Source organism: Salmo trutta, chromosome 8 (assembly GCF_901001165.1).
Source record: "Salmo trutta chromosome 8, fSalTru1.1, whole genome shotgun sequence".
NCBI classification, from domain to species: domain Eukaryota; kingdom Metazoa; phylum Chordata; class Actinopteri; order Salmoniformes; family Salmonidae; genus Salmo; species Salmo trutta.
In genome coordinates, this window is record NC_042964.1 from 44,754,971 (window position 1) to 44,772,137 (window position 17,167).

Genomic DNA, 17,167 nt, shown 5'->3' on the forward strand with positions numbered 1-17,167 from the left:
CCCCAAAAATGTAACGTTACCGCCTTATTCTAAAATGGATTAAATTGTTTGTTTACAAAAATATAAATGCTACATGTAAAGTGTTGGTCACATGTTTCATGAGCTGAAATAAAAGATCCCAAAAAGTTTGCTGATGTCAACGTTGTGAACAGAGTGTCCCATGGTGGCGTTGAGGTTATGGTATGAGGCATAAGCTACAGACAACAAACACAGTTGCATTTTATCAATGGCAATTTTAATGCACAGAGGTACTGCCCCCATCAGCTCATGTTTCAGCATGATAATGCATGGCATCATGTTGCAACGATCTGTACACAGTTCCTGGAAGCTGAAAATGTCTCAGTTATTCCATGGCCTGCATACTCAAGACATGTCACCCATTTAGCATGTTTGAGATGCTCTGGATCGACGTGTTCCAGTTCTCGCCAATATCCAGCAACTTCGCGAAGCCATTGAAGGAGTGGGACAATATTCCACAGGCCACAATCAACAGCCTGATCAACTCTATGCGAAGTAGATGTGTCGTGCTGTGTGAGGCAAATGGTGGTCACACCATATACTGACTAGTTTTCTGATCCACGCCCCTACCGTTATTTTTTTAAGGTATCTGTGTTCCCAGTCATTTGAAATCCATAGATTAGGGCCTTTTTTCAAATTGACAGATTTCCTTATATGCACTGTAACTCAGTAAAATGTACATGTTTTTACAAGCATTCTACAATACTCAATGCACATTATTTCCAGACCTTGGTTTTTAATAATCAGACAGTATTCAGTACATGACATATCTTGAAGGTCTTACAACTATTTTCATTGTGTCGAGGGAGACAGTGTGGAAAATTCCTCACAGCTGTACTTTTCCCTTCCCCCTTTCAAATGATACTCAAAGGCACAGTAAGGACACAACCAATTTATCTTTCTGTCTGTGCTGTAAGGTTGTATGATTTCCTTTTGTTTTGTGCTGGTAGGTAAACAATGCAAAAACAAATATATGCAAAGAGGTTGCTCTGTTTGGGCAATGGAGTGAAGGAGTAAATGTTCTGAACTGATCAAGCAGGTGTAATTTATGTGGCTGCTGTGAGGTGGTCAGCATTAATAAAAATTGAAATATCCACAAAAATCTTGAACAATATTTAAAATTCATTGCATTCTCACATCAATTTCAATTCTCTCAAAAAATAAAAAAACAGTATGATGTTCATGGACAGCATTTATACATTACATGATGTTAATGTGGGTAACATTTTACATTGAGGCGGCAGGTAGCCTAGTGGTTAGTGCGTTGGGCCAGTAACCGAAAGGTTACTGAATTGAATCCCCGAGCTGACAAGGTAAAAATCTGTTGTTCTGCCCCTGAACAAGGCAGTTAACCCGCTGTTCCCTGGTAGGCCGTCATTGTAAATAAGAATTTGTTGTTAAATTACTTGCCTAGTTAAATGAAGGTTAAATAAAAAAAACATTACGTGATGTTAATGTGGGTAACATTTTACATTATTTGGCAACAAGTCATATCACACATTCCCCCCTCCTTTCTCTGTTGTGTATTGTATGGTGTGTGTGCACCCCAGGAAGAGTGGCTGTTGCATGTGCAACAGCTACCAGGGCTCCTAATATTCTAAAGGGTTGTTTTGTTTCAAGAAAGAGTGTCTTGTCCATCCCTTCAGTATTTGAAGTAGAAATTGTGCTCCAGTATTGCATTTTAAAACCCTGTTATATTATATGAAGTGCCCTTTAATATAGACCACATGGAGAATTGAATAACAGATTTTTTTTAGATGAATAAAGACTTAAAGTGATAAAATGTAGCATTTTGACATGTCCCTCCATGCACTCAGATTTCTAGGGAGATTTGAACCCGCTTAACCCCAACATTTCTCCAAGTTTTCCCCAGCATTTTAAAGCCGTAGTTATTTTGTTGCATTGACAGTCATTTCTGAAGAGTAACATTTGTGATTAGTGATTCATGTATCCCTAATTTTAAAGCTCTACCTTGTTACGTGAACTGAACACTCGTTTAAATATGGTGAAAAACTATTCCTGGTGAAATATTTTTCTTGAAAGAAGCTTTGAACATTAATAGTCAAATCATTGTGTAAAAGCAGGTGAACTGGTTCTACTCTTCTTGGAAATGTTCTAGTGTTTGTGGCAAAAAAAAACATGCTCAGTTTTTTACTGTTACACTTCTCAAAAGGTACCAAATTGGTGGAACGAAACTAAACTATTCCACCCCTGGTTGTCCAGCATACAATACTCTTCACACAGCCACATTGTCGACCACTACAAATGAGTCACTTAGCCCCAAAACCATTTATTTAGATTATGAAAAGTTTTGTATCCTTTATTTCTTCGAATGTAATCACATGAGCGACAGGCGTGCTCAAGTCCAAACCACCATCCCTGGACTTTAAAGTTCTTTCGCCAGGTGAAGTACCTCATGTATTCTTCCTCGTTCTGGTCGAGAAAGAGAAGCTTCTTTGCCAGCTCCTCTGTAGAGGAGAAATCATCCACATGGATGAAAGAGTCCCTTGGGATAAATTGTTCGTAGTTGTCCCTGGATGGACCTAGAACAACGGGCACTGCTCCCAACTTCATAGCGTTGAACAGCTTCTCTGTAGCATAGTCTTTGTAGATGGAGTTTTCAAACGCCAGGTAGAATTTACAGCTGGACAGCGTCTTCGAGTAGTCTTCGTTTTCTAGGTATCTACTAAAATGTCTCCCATAGGCCTCTACTTTGACATGCCTACTGAGCTCGTTGAACACCTGTACCCTCTTGTAGTTTGGGTTCCAGTTGCTCACTACCCAACAGACTAATTTGTCCTTCTTGGGCAGCTCAAAGATTTTATCCTCACTGGTTACCTCGACAAGCGACCCATAAGGAACCTTGATATCAGAATCCAGTCGATAACTCGCAGTCAAATTGAACAAGTGGTCAACACCAGGAATCCTGTTTGTGTTAGCCGGTGATTCTCCATTCCACCACACCCATTTCTGGAACCATGGACGTTGCTCTTGGGGCATGTTCTTCAGGTCTCCATGGATGTCTCTATGGTGGAATATGACACCGTGCGCCTTGCTGTAAAGGTTTTTATCCACTGTTAGGTGACAGCCTTTGATGTTAAAGTAGGCACAAGAGTTTATGTCAAAGGCCTGACCAAATGGCCACATCCAGATCAAAATGATAGTGTCTGTGTCTCCGTCATCATCAGCCTGAATGGCTGTCTGGGCATGGTGTGTTTCTTGCCCTGTGTGGCTCCCTGCCATACTTACTTGAGGGCAAGGAGAACAACCAGCCTTCCCCTCGTGGGATGCCTGGTCAGTACGGCATGAAAGGAACTTGATCTGGGGTTTGTAGTAAATGAAGAATATTCCCACAAAGCATGCCATAAAAAAACAGCCAATCAGAACAGGCCGTAGAACCCCCTGAGAAGCCGGAGTGGACATACCTTGACCCTTTGAAAGAGAATAGAGAACAATCAAAACCATGGATGTGAAATACATTATAATAATGGTAGTGACTGGTTATAGCTGAAAAAGTAGTTAGATAGAAAGATTGATTGAATGTAAACGACATCGTAACCGCCATCGATAAGAAACAATACTGTGCTGCCGTATTCATTGACCTGGCCAAAGCTTTTGACTCTGTTAATCACCACATCCTCATCGGCAGACTCAGTAGCCTTGGTTTCTCAAACGATTGCGTCGCCTGGTTCACCAACTACTTCTCTGACAGAGTTCAGTGTGTCAAATCGGAGGGCCTACTGTCTGGACCTCTGGCAGTCTCTATGGGGGTACCACAGGGTTCAATTCTTGGGCCAACTCTTTTCTCTGTATACATAAATGATGTCGCTCTTGCTGCTGGTGAATCTCTGATCCACCTCTACGCAGACGACACCATTCTGTATACTTCTGGCCCTTCTTTGGACACTGTGTTAACAACCCTCCAGACGAGCTTCAATGCCATTCAACTCTCCTTCCGTGGTCTCCAACTGCTCCTAAACACAAGTAAAACTAAATGCATGCTCTTCAACCGATCGCTGCCTGCACCTGCCCGCCCGTCCAGCATAACTTCTCTGGACGGTTCTAACTTAGAATTTGTGGACAACTACAAATACCTAGGTGTCTGGTTAGACTGTAAACTCTCCTTCCAGACTCACATCAATCATCTCCAATCCAAAGTGAAATCTAGAATTGGCTTCCTATTTCGCAACAAAGCATCCTTCACTCATGCTGCCAAACATACCCTCGTAAAACTGACCATCCTACCAATCCTCGACTTCGGCGATGTCATTTACAAAATAGCCTCCAATACCCTACTCAACAAGCTGGATGCAGTCTATCACAGTGCCATCCGTTTTGTCACCAAAGCCCCATATACTACCCACCACTGCGACCTGTACGCTCTCGTTGGCTGGCCTTCGCTTCATAATCGTCGCCAAACACATTGGCTCCAGGTCATCTACAAGACCCTGCTAGGTAAAGTCCCCCTTTATCTCCGCTCACTGGTCACCATAGCAGCACCCACCTGTAGCACGCGCTCCAGCAGGTATATCTCTCTGGTCACCCCTAAAGCCAACTCCTCCTTTGGTCGTCTCTCCTTCCAGTTCTCTGCTGCCAATGACTGGAACGAACTACAAAAATCTCTGAAACTGGAAACACTTATCTCCCTCACTAGCTTTAAGCACCAGCTGTCAGAGCAGCTCACAGATCACTGCACCTGTACATAGCCCATCTATAATTTAGCCCAAACTACTACCTCTTCCCCTACTGTATTTATTTATTTTATTTATTTTGCTCCTTTGCACCATATTATTTATATTTTAACTTTGAACTTTCTTCAAACTACAAATCTACCATTCCAGTGTTTTTCTTGCTATACTTTATTTACTTTGCCACCATGGCATTTTTTTTGCCTTTACCTCCCTTATCTCACATCATTTGCTCACATTGTATATAGTCTTATTTTTTTTCTACTGCATCATTGATTGTATGTTGTTTTACTCCATGTGTAACTCTGTGTTGTTGTATGTTGTCGAACTGCTTTGCTTTATCTTGGCCAGGTCGCAATTGTAAATGAGAACTTGTTCTCAACTTGCCTACCTGGTTAAATAAAGGTGAAATAAATAAATAAATAAAAAAATATAGCCTGAGCATGTGAAAGTTGGGGTGGTGTCTAAAGTTTTTAAAATGTCACATTTGAAATGTCTTTCATTGTGTTCTTATAGTTTGCATAAAATCAAGGAAGTTTTATGCAAATGTGTGCTAATTCATATTGTTAAGGTTCAAATTGTAAAGGTTATAGACAGTTCGAAGTTAGGATAGCCTGAAGTAGCTTCTAGAATTGTAAATGTTTTACCATTGAAGTTTATGGACATTTCATGCATTGCGATTTATGCAAATATGGCTGTAGTACAAAAAGTATAAATAGTATCAAAAATATTTTCTCAAGTAACCTGCTGACAGGGAGTCTGCATATTCCAAAGATGAGTTAGTGTTGATAGCTCAAGCGGTTTAACACTAGGAGAGCCAAAAGCGTCATGTTGACTCAAAACAGAAACCTTTTTAATGTCCCCCCGTCCTTAACTTTTCCTAAATAAGTCTATATAACACACTGTCGTTGTCAGAATCTTAATATGACAAAAATAATGTGTTATAAATTAAAACAGTTTTAAGAGGACATAATTTTTCCCCCTGCCCCTCAATCACTGCAGGTCATTCCTTGGCAGTCAGCCTGCGCAGCTGATGATGGCCAATCTAAACTGCACCTAAACTGTCACTCCTGCTCCTGCTCCCCCTCTCTGAGCTTGAGGGTGCCAGGCGCCCATCATTACTCACACCTGTTACCATCGTTTCGCGCATCAGCGCTTCATGGGACTCACCTGGACTCTATTACCTTATTGATTCCCTCCCCTATATCTGTCACTTCCTCAGTTTCTTCACCATGTCTGCATTAATGTTGTTTTGTTCCCCGTCCAGACGCTGATCTTGTTTTATTTTCATGTCTGTTTATCTAGTATATCTTCACTCCCTGTACTTGCTTCTCGTCTCCCAGCGTCTGTCCTCACACTAAACTATATATATATCAAAACTAATTTCCCACATATAATAATAGAGTTAGCCTAAAGACAAGATTAAATTGACAATAGTGTGATGGGAGAGAATATTATCAATTGTTAAATTATAAATGAAGAATCCAATGAACAGCTGCAGCTTGGAATTTACAAAGAGGCAGGTAAACGGTGTGCCAAAAAGTTACTTTTTCAAATTCTTGTAACGCTTGACGTTGTGGGTGTGGAGTCAGGCGCAGGAAACAATAGCGTATACTATAGGGCTTTTATTAAACGCACCATCAAAAGAGTATACACCCAAAATACAACAGGGCGTAATAAAAATACAACGACCCAAAACACAACACACAGTGAAAGAACGAAAATAAGCCCGCACACAGAACAGGTGGGAAAACGGGCTTAAATACCAAACTAATCACTAATAGAACACAGGTGCAAATAATAAAGACAAAACCAACAGAAAAGGAAAAAGGGATCGGTGGCAGCTAGTAGGCCGGTGACGATGACCGCCGAGTCACCCTCGGCAGGAGTTGTGACAGTACCCACCCCTGACGCGCGGCTCCCGCAGTGCACCTACACCGGCCTCGGGGACGACCCGGAGGGCGAGGCGCAGGGTGATCCGGGTGGAGGCGATGGAAATCCCTCAACAGTGATGGATCCAGTATGTCCCCCACCGGCACCCAGCATCTCTCCTCCGGACCGTACCCCTCCCAGTCCACGAGGTACTGCAGGCCCCTCACCCGACGTCTAGAGTCCAGAATGGAAAGTACTGTATACGCCGGGGACCCCTCGATGTCCAGAGGGGGCGGAGGGACCTCCGGCACCTCACCGTCTTGTAAGGGACCAGCTACCACCGGCCTGAGGAGAGACACATGAAACGAGGGGTTAATACGATAATAAGAAGGGAGTTTTAATCTGTAACACACCTCGTTTATTCTCCTCAGGACTTTGAAGGGCCCTACACGCTGCGGACCCAGCTTCCGGCAGGGCAGGCGAAGGGGCAGGTTTCGGGTCGAGAGCCAGACCCTGTCCCCTGGTTGGAATACGGGGGCCTCACTGCGGTGGCGGTCAGCGCTCCTCTTCTGCCGTCCCCCTGCTTGTTTAAGGGCCTCCTGGACAGCCCTCCATGTCTCCTTGGAGCGCTGCACCCAATCCTCCACCGCAGGAGCCTCGGTCTGGCTCTGATGCCACGGTGCCAGGCCCGGCTGGTAGGCTAACACACACTGAAATGGCGAAATGTTAGTGGATGAGTGGCGGAGTGAGTTTTGTGCCAGTTCGGCCCAAGGTATGTACCTGGACCACTCCCCTGGCTGGTCCTGGCAGTACGACCGCAGAAACCTACCCACCTCCTGGTTCATTGCTCTCGGGGTGATAACCGGAGGTCAAGCTGACCGAGACCCCCAGGCGCTCCACAAATAACCTCCATACACGGGACGTGAACTGGGGACCCCGATCAGAAACGATGTCCTCTGGCACCCCGTAGTGCCGGAAGACATGGGTGAATAGAGCTTCCTCAGTCTGTAGGGCCGTAGGGAGACCGGGCAACGGGAGGAGACGGCAGGACTTAGAGAACCGATCCACCACCACCAGAACCATGGCATTCCCCTGAGACGAGGAAAGATCGTTAAGAAAGTCCACCGACAGGTGAGACCACGGCCTTTGTGGAACGGGGAGGGGTTGTAACTTCCCTCTAGGAAGGTGCCTAGGGGCCTTACTCTGGGCGCATACTGAACAGGAAGAGACAAAACCTCACGTCCTTAGCCAAGGTGGGCCACCAGTACTTCCCCCTAAGGCCTAGCACTGTCCTCGCCACCCCAGGATGACCCGACGAGGGTAACGTATGAGCCCATCGAATCAATTGATCACGAACACCAAGCGGGATGTACTTACGGCCTGCTGGACAGTTAGCAGGCGCAGGCTCTACCTGTAGCGCCCGCTCGATGTCCGCGTCCACCTCCCATACCACCGGAGCGACCAGCTTAGAGGCTGGAAGGATGGGAGTAGGATCGATGGGCCGATCCTCAGTGTCATAAAGACGGGACAGCGCGTCGGCCTTAGTGTTCATGGAACCTGGTCTATACGAAATAGTGAACTGGAACCAGGTGAAGAACATGGCCCACCGTGCCTGACGCAGGTTCAGTCTCCGAGCTGCCCGGATATACTCCAGGTTCCGGTGGTCAGTCCAGATGAGAAAAGGGTGTCTAGCCCCCTCAAGCCAGTGTCTCCACACGGTCAGAGCCCTGACCACAGCCAACAGGTCCCGGTCCCCCACATCATAGTTGCGCTCCGCCGGACTGAGCTTCCTAGAAAAGAAGGCACAGGGGCGGAGTTTCGGTGGCGTACCCGAGCGCTGAGATAGCACGGCACCCACCCCAGCCTCGGACGCGTCCACCTCCACTATGAATGGTAAGGAGGGGTCCGGGTGCGCCAACACAGGCGCATCACTGAACAGTGCCTTCAAGTGGGTGAAAGCTCTGTCCGCCTCTGTCGACCATCGCAAACGCACCAGCCCCCCCTTCAGCAGTGAGGTAATGGGAGCCGCTACTTGGCCAAAACCCCGGATAAACCTCCGGTAGTAATTGGCAAATCCCAAGAACCGCTGCACTTCCTTCACCGTGGCTGGAGTCGGCCAATTACGCATGGCCTTAACGCGGTCATACTCCATCACCACCCTCGAGGTGGAAATGCGATAACCCAGGAAGGAGACGGCTCGTTTGGAGAACTCACACTTCTCAGCCTTGACGTATAGGTCATGCTCCAGCAATCTCCCAAGCACCCTGCGCACCAGGGACACATGCTCGGCGCGGGTGGCGGAGTAAATCAGGATATCGTCGATATACACTATCACGCCCTGCCCATGCAGGTCCCTGAGAATCTCGTCCACAAAGGATTTAAAGACGGCTGGAGCATTCTTCAACCCGTACGGCATGACGAGGTACTCATAGTGGCCCGATGTGGTACTAAATGCTGTTTTCCATTCGTCTCCTCCCCGAATACGCACCAGATTATACGCGCTACTGAGATCCAGTTTCGGGAAAAACGTGCGCCGTGAAGTGATTCCACCGCCGTAGCAATGAGAGGTAGTGGGTAACTGAACCCCACTGTAATGGAATTGAAACCTCTATAATCAATGCACGGACGCAGACCTCCCCCCTTTTTCTTCACGAAAAAGAAACTCGAGGAGACGGGTGAGATGGAGGGCCGAATGAACCCCTGTCTCAGAGATTCCGTGACATATGTCTCCATAGCCAATGTTTCCTCCTGGGACAATGGGTACACGTGACTCTTGGGAAGCGCAGCGTTTACCTGGAGGTTTATCGCACAATCCCCCTGTCGATGAGGTGGTAATTTAGTCGCCTTCTTCTTACAGAAGGCGAGAGCCAAATTGGCATGCGCACAGTGGAAACCTGGTCTGGACTCTCCACCGACGTAGCACCGATGGAAACTCCCAGACACCTACCTGAACACTCCTCTGACCACCCCTGGAGAACCCCGTTTCCACAAAATCTTGGGATTGTGACTGGCCAGCCAAGGCACCCCCAGTACCACTGGAAATGCAGGTGAATCGATAAGGAAGAAACTAATTCGCTCCTAATGATTCCCCTGCGTTACCATGTCCAGTGGCACCGTGGTCTCCCTGATCAGCCCTGACCCTAATGGCCGGCTATCTAAGGAGTGCATGGGGAAGGGGGAATCTAACGGCACCAGTGGAACTCCCAGCTTGAGGGCGAGTCCGCGATCCATAAAGTTCCGCCTGAATCGACTAGCGCCTTATGCTGGGAACAGGGAAAAAAATCAAGGAAAAAATTAAAACAAACATGTGACCAACAGAGGGTTCTGGGTGAGTTTGGTGCTGACTCACCTGGGGTGAACGAGGAGTGTTCTGCCTGCCCTCTCGACTCTCAGACGGACCCCCCCAGCACCGGTCGACCGTGTGTCCTCGGCGACCACAATTGGTGCAGGAGGAGCGCCTTCCTCCGGCTCCCCTAGATGCGGCCCCTCCTAGCTCCATGGGAATGGACGCGGGAGGGCTAGGAGGTGGAACTGACAGGACCCTTTCTGAATGCCCGCGGGCAGATTGTCCAGTCGGATGGACATGTCAATCAGTTCATCCAGGGAGAGTGTAGTGTCCCGACACGCTAGCTCCCTGCGGACGTCCTCCCGGAGGCTGCACCGGTAATGATCCATTAGGGCCCTGTCATTCCACCCAGCCTCCGCAGCCAAGGTCCGGAACTCTAGAGCGAAGTCTTGAGCGCTCCTCGTCTCCTGCCTAAGATGAAACAGTCGCTCACCCGCCGCCCGGCCTTCTGGAGGGTGATCGAATACGGCCCGGAAACGGCGGGTGAACTCAGGGTAGTTCTCCCTCGCTGAGTTGGGGCTATTCCAGACAGCGTTGGCCCATTCCAATGCTCGGCCCGTCAGGCAGGAGACGAGGAGGCTCACACTCTCCTCTCCCGAGGGAGTCGGCCTCACGGTAGCCAGGTATAAGTCAATCTGAAGCAGAAAACCCTGGCACCCCGCTGCTGCTCCCTCGTACTCCCTCGAGAGCGCAAGACGAAGTGCGCCAGAACCAGACGTAGGAGGGGGCGGAGTAGGTGAACTCATCGGGTGAGTCGGAGGTGAAGAGAGGAGACCACTCCTCTTCCATCGGCCCATCCTCTCCATCATTTGGTCCATCACTGACCCAATTCAATGGAGTACGGTGGTGTGGTGGAGGACCCGTTCTTCCATCGAGGGGAGAGGGGTGGCGGCTGATCCTGCTGACTCCATATTTAAGGTGCGGGCTTCTGTAACGCTTGACGTTGTGGGTGTGGAGTCAGGCGCAGGAAACAATAGCGTATACTATAGTGCTTTTATTAAACGCACCATCAAAAGACTAAACACCCAAAATACAAAAGGGCGTAATAAAAATACAACGACCCAAAACACGTTCCACGACACAACACACAGTGAAAGAACGAAAATAAGCCCGCACACAGAACAGGTGGGGAAACGGGCTTAAATACCCAACTAATCACTAATAGAATACAGGTGCAAATAATAAAGACAAAACCAACAGAAAAGGAATCGGTGGCAGCTAGTAGGCCGGTGACGACGACCGCCGAGCGCCACCCGAACAGGGAGAGGAGTCACCCTCGGCAGGAGTCGTGACAATTCTCCTACAAATCACAAGCAGGTAAGATGTTTTGATGTCTATATAGTATCAGAAAGAGCAGATTATGCAGTTCCCAATAACTTATCCTTGCCACGCAACTCTTAAAAATGACCCCTTGAGCTACTATATATATTTGAAGATATAACTTTTTAGAAAAATTAAAGGGAAAGGGGGATACCTAAAACAGAATGACTCAACTGAAATGTTTCTTCTGCATTTAACCCAACAACTCTGAATTACAGTGATGCCATCCATGCCTCTCCACATGAACTCAACACTCAAAGTATAGTAATATATTTAAATAGAAAATATGCCGTTCTGTTCTTTTGAAATGCATTCTCAATTAAATTCATGATGCTCCTTAAGACCTGTCCTTAACAAATTAATTATCTTTGTGACAGTGTTTATTTAATTGATTCTAACACTTGAATTGTGGGGTTTTAGTGTTTTTTTCATTTGTACATATAGCCTGCAGCTACAAACAAATGAACATGCTATTGTGTTCTTTCATATACATTTTCTTTCATATTCTAATGTAACCTAATAAACACAATTAAATGATAGGATATATTACATGTATTCATTAGACTGTTATATTGACTTTCAAAGGCTGGCCGAAGGGGGGTCCAAGGAGGCCATGCTTTTCTAGCGTTAAGCGCTAGAGCTGGTGACATATTAATTAATTTCAGCAAGCACATTAACTATCTTATATGACAATACACCAGGGAACAAAGAATGTAAAATGCATCACTAGTGAAACTAAGGCTAACATCAGGTGTTGTTCAGTGCTGTTGATAAATTCAGCATTCATGAGGACAGTCTGCTTATCCTGTATGACGATGTATACAGTATGTACAGCAAACACAGTGTACACCAGGGATGGACAACTGCAGTCCTCAGGGGCCTGATGATTGGTGGCACACTTTTGCCCCAGCACTAGCTGACACACACCTGACTCTAATCTACTAAGCTATATGGAATTGTTTGAAGAAGGTCATACCAAGGATCATTTAGCTATTTGATTTAGAAGACCTCTTGAAGAATAAAAAAATATAAATATATTTTCAAAATTGTATTTGGCCTTACTGCTATTAGCTCATACAAACACATTGAATAACAGATTCACTATGTGGAAGAGAGACTCCCCCGCAAAAAAACAAAAGGAAGCATTCTGAAGTATCTGAGAGATATAAGAATATATCTTTTTTAAATGTACATGTATTTAACCCCTTTTCTTGGAACGAAACAGTCTCCATATACAGTGCCTTCGGAAAGTATTCAGACCCCTTGACTTTTTCCAAATTTTGTTACATTACAGCCTTATTCTAAAATTGATTAAAACATTTTTTTTTATCAATCTACACACAATATCCCATAATGACAAACCAAAAACAGCTTTTTAGAAATTGTTGCTAATATATACATTTTACTTGCTATATTGTATTTGCTTTGCCACCATGGCCTTTTTTGCCTTTACCGCCCTTATCACACCTCATTTGCTCACATTGTATATAGACTTATTTTTCTACTGTATTATTGACTATATGTTTGTTTTACTCCATGTGTAACTCTGTGTTGTTATATGTTGTCGAACTGCTTTGCTTTATCTTGGCCAGGTCGCAATTGTAAATGAGAACTTGTTCTCACCTTACCTACCTGGTTAAATAAAGGTGAAATAAAATACAAAATAAAAAAATTAAGAAAACAACTGAAATATCACATTTATTAATCTTTCCCTCAATTCTGACCAGTCTCCCAGTCCCTGCCGCTGAAAAAACATCCCCACAGCATGATGCTGCCACCACCATGCTTCACCATAGGGATGGTGCCAGGTTTCCTCCAGACGTGACACTTGGCATTCAGGCCAAAGAGTTCAATCTTGTTTTCATCAGACCAGAGAATCTTGTTTCTCATGGTCTGAAAGTCTTTAGGTGCCTTTTGACAAACTCCAAGCGGGCTGTCATTTGCATTTTCCTGAGGAGTGGCTTCCATCTGGCCACTCTACCATAAAGCCCTGATTGGTGGAGTGCTGTAGAGATGGTTGTCCTTCTGGAAGGTTTTCCCATCTCCACAGAGGAACTCTAGAGCTCTGTCAGAGTGACCATCAGGTTATTGGTTTCCTCCCTGACCAAGGCCCTTCTCCCCCGATTGTTCAGTTTGGCTGGGCGGCCAGCTCCAGGAAAAGTCTTGGTGGTTCCAAACATTTTCGATTTAAGAATGATGGAGGCCACTGTGTTTTTGGGGACCTTCAATGCTGCATAAATGTTTTGGTAATCTTCCCCAGATCTGTGCCTCGACACAATCCTGTCACGGAGCTCTACGGACAATTCCTTCAACCTCATGGCTTGGTTTTTGTTCTGACATGCACTGTCAACTGTGGGACATTATATAGGCAGATGTCTGCCTTTCCAAGTCATGTCCAATCAATTGAAATTACCACAGGTGAACTCCAATGAAGTTGTTGTGTAATGTGTATGCTGGGAGTCAGGAAGCAAGTACCGGGAGTGCAAATGTAATAATAAATAGACCATATTACAAAACAAGAAACACGAAAAGCGTACAGACACGAAACAGATTCAATAACACCTGAGGAAAGATCCAAAGGGAGTGACAGATATAGCGGAGGTAATCAGGAAGGTGATGGAGTCCAGGCGAGTCCTATAAGGCGCAGGTGCGCATAACGATGGTGACAGTTGTGATTTAATAATGAGTAAACTGTCGACAACGAGCGCCAGAGAAGAGGAGCAGGAGTAGACGTGACAGTGCGAGTAAACGTCGACGTCAAGCGCGGGAGAGGGGGAGCAGGACTAGACGTGACAGTACCCCCTCCCCGACACGTGGTCCCGATGACCAGGAGCGGGCCGATCGCTTCTGCTGTGGCGCAGGAACCTGCATAGCCAGATGAAGCGTTATTCTGTAACATGTAGCTAATAATCGGGAAGCATGTACAGGGAGTACATTTAATAAATAAACAAACAAACATGGACCACCACAAGAAACACGAAAAGTGTACAGACATAAAACATATAAACAGAAAGAATAACGCCTCACCAAAGGGAGTGACAGATATAGGGGAGGTGATCAGGAAGGTGATGGAGTACAGGTGAGCCTCATGAGGCGCAAGTGCGCATAACGATGGTGACAGTGTGTAATAATGAGTAAATTGGAGACAACGAGCACCAGAGAGGAGGAGCAGGAGTAGACGTGGCATGTAGACTCATCTCAAGTATGATCAATGGAAACTGAATGCACCTGAGCTAAATTTCGAGTCTCATAGCAAAGGTGCTGAATACTTATGTAAATAAAGTTTCAGTCTTTTCTTTTTAATACATTTTCAAAAAAAAGTGTTTTCGCTTTGTCATTATGGGATATTGTGTGTAGATTGCTAAGGAAAAACATTTATTTAATCCGATTTAGAATAAGGCTGTAATGTAGCAAAATGTGGAAAAAGTCAAGGGGTCTAAATACTTTCCAAATGCACTGTATACTTCCATTAATGTTTTTAACTGGTACTGGGTGACCTTCAGTCGAGTCTTGTAAAGCCACGCGAGGCGCTGAAACCAGCCGAGCCGGTAAGGCGTGGGAACCTGTCGAGCCGGTTGAGGCATGGGAACCTGTCGATGGCATGGGGTATTGTATGTAGATTGCTGAGGAAAAACATTTATTTAATCCATTTTAGAATAAGGCTAAGTTAATGTACTTTTGTACATTTCTAGATTGTCTCTTGTGTGCTTTGTTGGGAATTACTGTGTGTGATCCGTCTGGAATGTTCCAGAAGTGTTGTTGTTTTTTTTACAAATATTTTATAACATCACATTTTCCTCATTGCGTTTACAATGAGTTTACATTTTATAAACATAATTATAGATGCAATACTTTTTTAATTTCCCCCTCTTTTTGAACAAACCACACTTGTGCTACCCTGTGAATACTATGTCTCAAACAATGACCAACAATGCCTTGGACAATACCAAACCATACAACCATGTTATCACATAAAACTCATATCATAGTCTAAAATCCTACCAATCATTAACTAGGACTCATGCCTCACTAACTTCCTTAGCCTTGTCACAAAAACATCTCTGGTCACTTATTCAACTATCACATAATATGCAAAGTCATCTTTAATCAAAGAATACTAAAATAAAAAAAAACAAATTAACATAACAAATAGTTTATCAAGGTAAAGTACAAGATTCCATATGATTTTTATGATTACTCACAATGCTCTATTTAGAGTAACAGTTACACATAACCAGTAAAAGTGATGAAATAGTATAATGAATAGTTCCTCCTCCAAGCCAAGTCATCAAACTTACCTTGGTATCCAAAATGCCAGGAGAAGATGAAGTATTGTATCACAATGTCTACGTATACCATCCAGGTGTAGAGATCAGTGAGTGACTGAGTGATGCCTCAAAACGCCTTGTGCCGAGCTACTCTCGGAGACGGCAGGTCAGGTAAAAAGGTGTGGCTGCTATTTTTGTTTCCTCTTCACCTGGTTGCCTGATGCAGCCAGGAAGTTTATCAAAGTATGAGTGTACTTTTATCATAGTTATTTAGACCTAACTCCACATTCAACAGGTGAACTTGGAGCATAGTTTATTCTCTCTAATGAGTTCTAATCATTTTTTATTATCGTTGAAAGCTGTCAGAGACACTGTATATAATACAAGAGGGAGCAGTTAATAGGTTGGTCCACACCCCCTCGATAATGAGTAGCCTACAGTACGTAGGATTTGCATCAACACAATCAACGGGTTATTTTACCTGACAAATAGAGCCCTCAACAGTTTTGTCCCAGCATCAATACGACTTTAACTTCTTTGGTCTTGTACAGTATCTTTCATGTAGTGTGTTATTGTGCTATTATTTGTTGTACTGTAAGTTATTACCCCTGTGGTATTCCAAGTTCATTGTTTTGAGTTGTATATCAGTTGTATGGACATATCGAAGTAACTTTCTAGTTCACTTTCCATTTGAAAAACAGTTTAATGAGACCTTAACCTGATAGGACAAGAAGAAGAAAAGTATTTTATTATTTTTATTCCCAAGTGACCTTACCTGTTTCAATTTGTCTGACTCATTCATGGTTATGCCCACTAAGAGATCCGGATTATAGAAGATCAAAAATACAAAACAATAAATGATAAGAATTAAGTATTTTAAATAAATTTGGATTTTTAAAAATGTAATTGTGAGATTATGTGTAACAAAAGAGCATTCCCACTGAGCACACTGGTTAAATCAACATTGTTTCCACATCATTTCAATGACGTTGGTTCAACGTGGAATAGATGTTGAATTGACGTCTGTGCCCAGTGGGTTAGTCTCTAATTCTCTAAACTAGTTCCACCAAGTATGTTAAAAAACCAACACTGAAACTGAACATAACAACAACACCATCTCTACTGTAATTTAAGATATTTGATAACCCAGTATTTAACATAATTTGTCTATCACCATAATGAAATGAATCATTTTCTCTACATCAAAACAAGCTCTTCAAGTGACAATGACAATGAGTGAGTGTTGAGGGAATGCGTGTTGGACAGTTGTTCGATAAGCAGTAGGTCAACAAATGTTTCCCACACTTTTTGGTAAAATTCTGCTTCTGGTTTAGTCTAGTAGGAATCATGTAAGTTTGTGGGCTAGACTAGTCTCGCAATGCTGCTACAGAAACTAGGTAGATGTGGTCAAGTGAATCATGTCTCATCACTGAAAGCAAAATGATTTGTGGATCTGTATTCAATTGCATTTCAAATGAATGAACAGGTACACTTTACTTTTCAACTAAAGCTTTTCAATATAAAACATTCAATATCAAATAATAATAATTGAATCAATCTGCCAGCCTTTTATACAACAATGCCAAGCCTATAGGAAGCCTGTGTGAAGTTTTTATTGTCTTGTGGTTGTGGCCCTGCCTCCTGTCAGAATGTAT

At 44.3% G+C, this 17,167-nt stretch overlaps 1 protein-coding gene across 1 annotated transcript; it reads right to left on the minus strand.

Moving 5' to 3' along the window:
* Positions 1-730: 730 nt before the first annotated feature.
* On the minus strand, positions 731-15,687 carry LOC115199078 (alpha-(1,3)-fucosyltransferase 9-like). The gene is made up of 2 exons (XM_029761630.1): positions 15,543-15,687; positions 731-3,450 (listed from the first exon to the last, which is right to left on the minus strand). Exon 2 carries the CDS (start codon positions 3,439-3,441, stop codon positions 2,293-2,295), a length of 1,149 nt encoding a protein of 382 aa, XP_029617490.1. The 5' UTR covers positions 3,442-3,450; positions 15,543-15,687; the 3' UTR covers positions 731-2,292.
* Between the last annotated feature and the right edge of the window lie 1,480 nt (positions 15,688-17,167).

Bases quoted from the DNA above. Each gene is read 5' to 3' on its own strand.
- LOC115199078 (XM_029761630.1), bottom strand. From the start codon at position 3,441: ATGTCCACTCCGGCTTCTCAGGGGGTTCTACGGCCTGTTCTGATTGGC.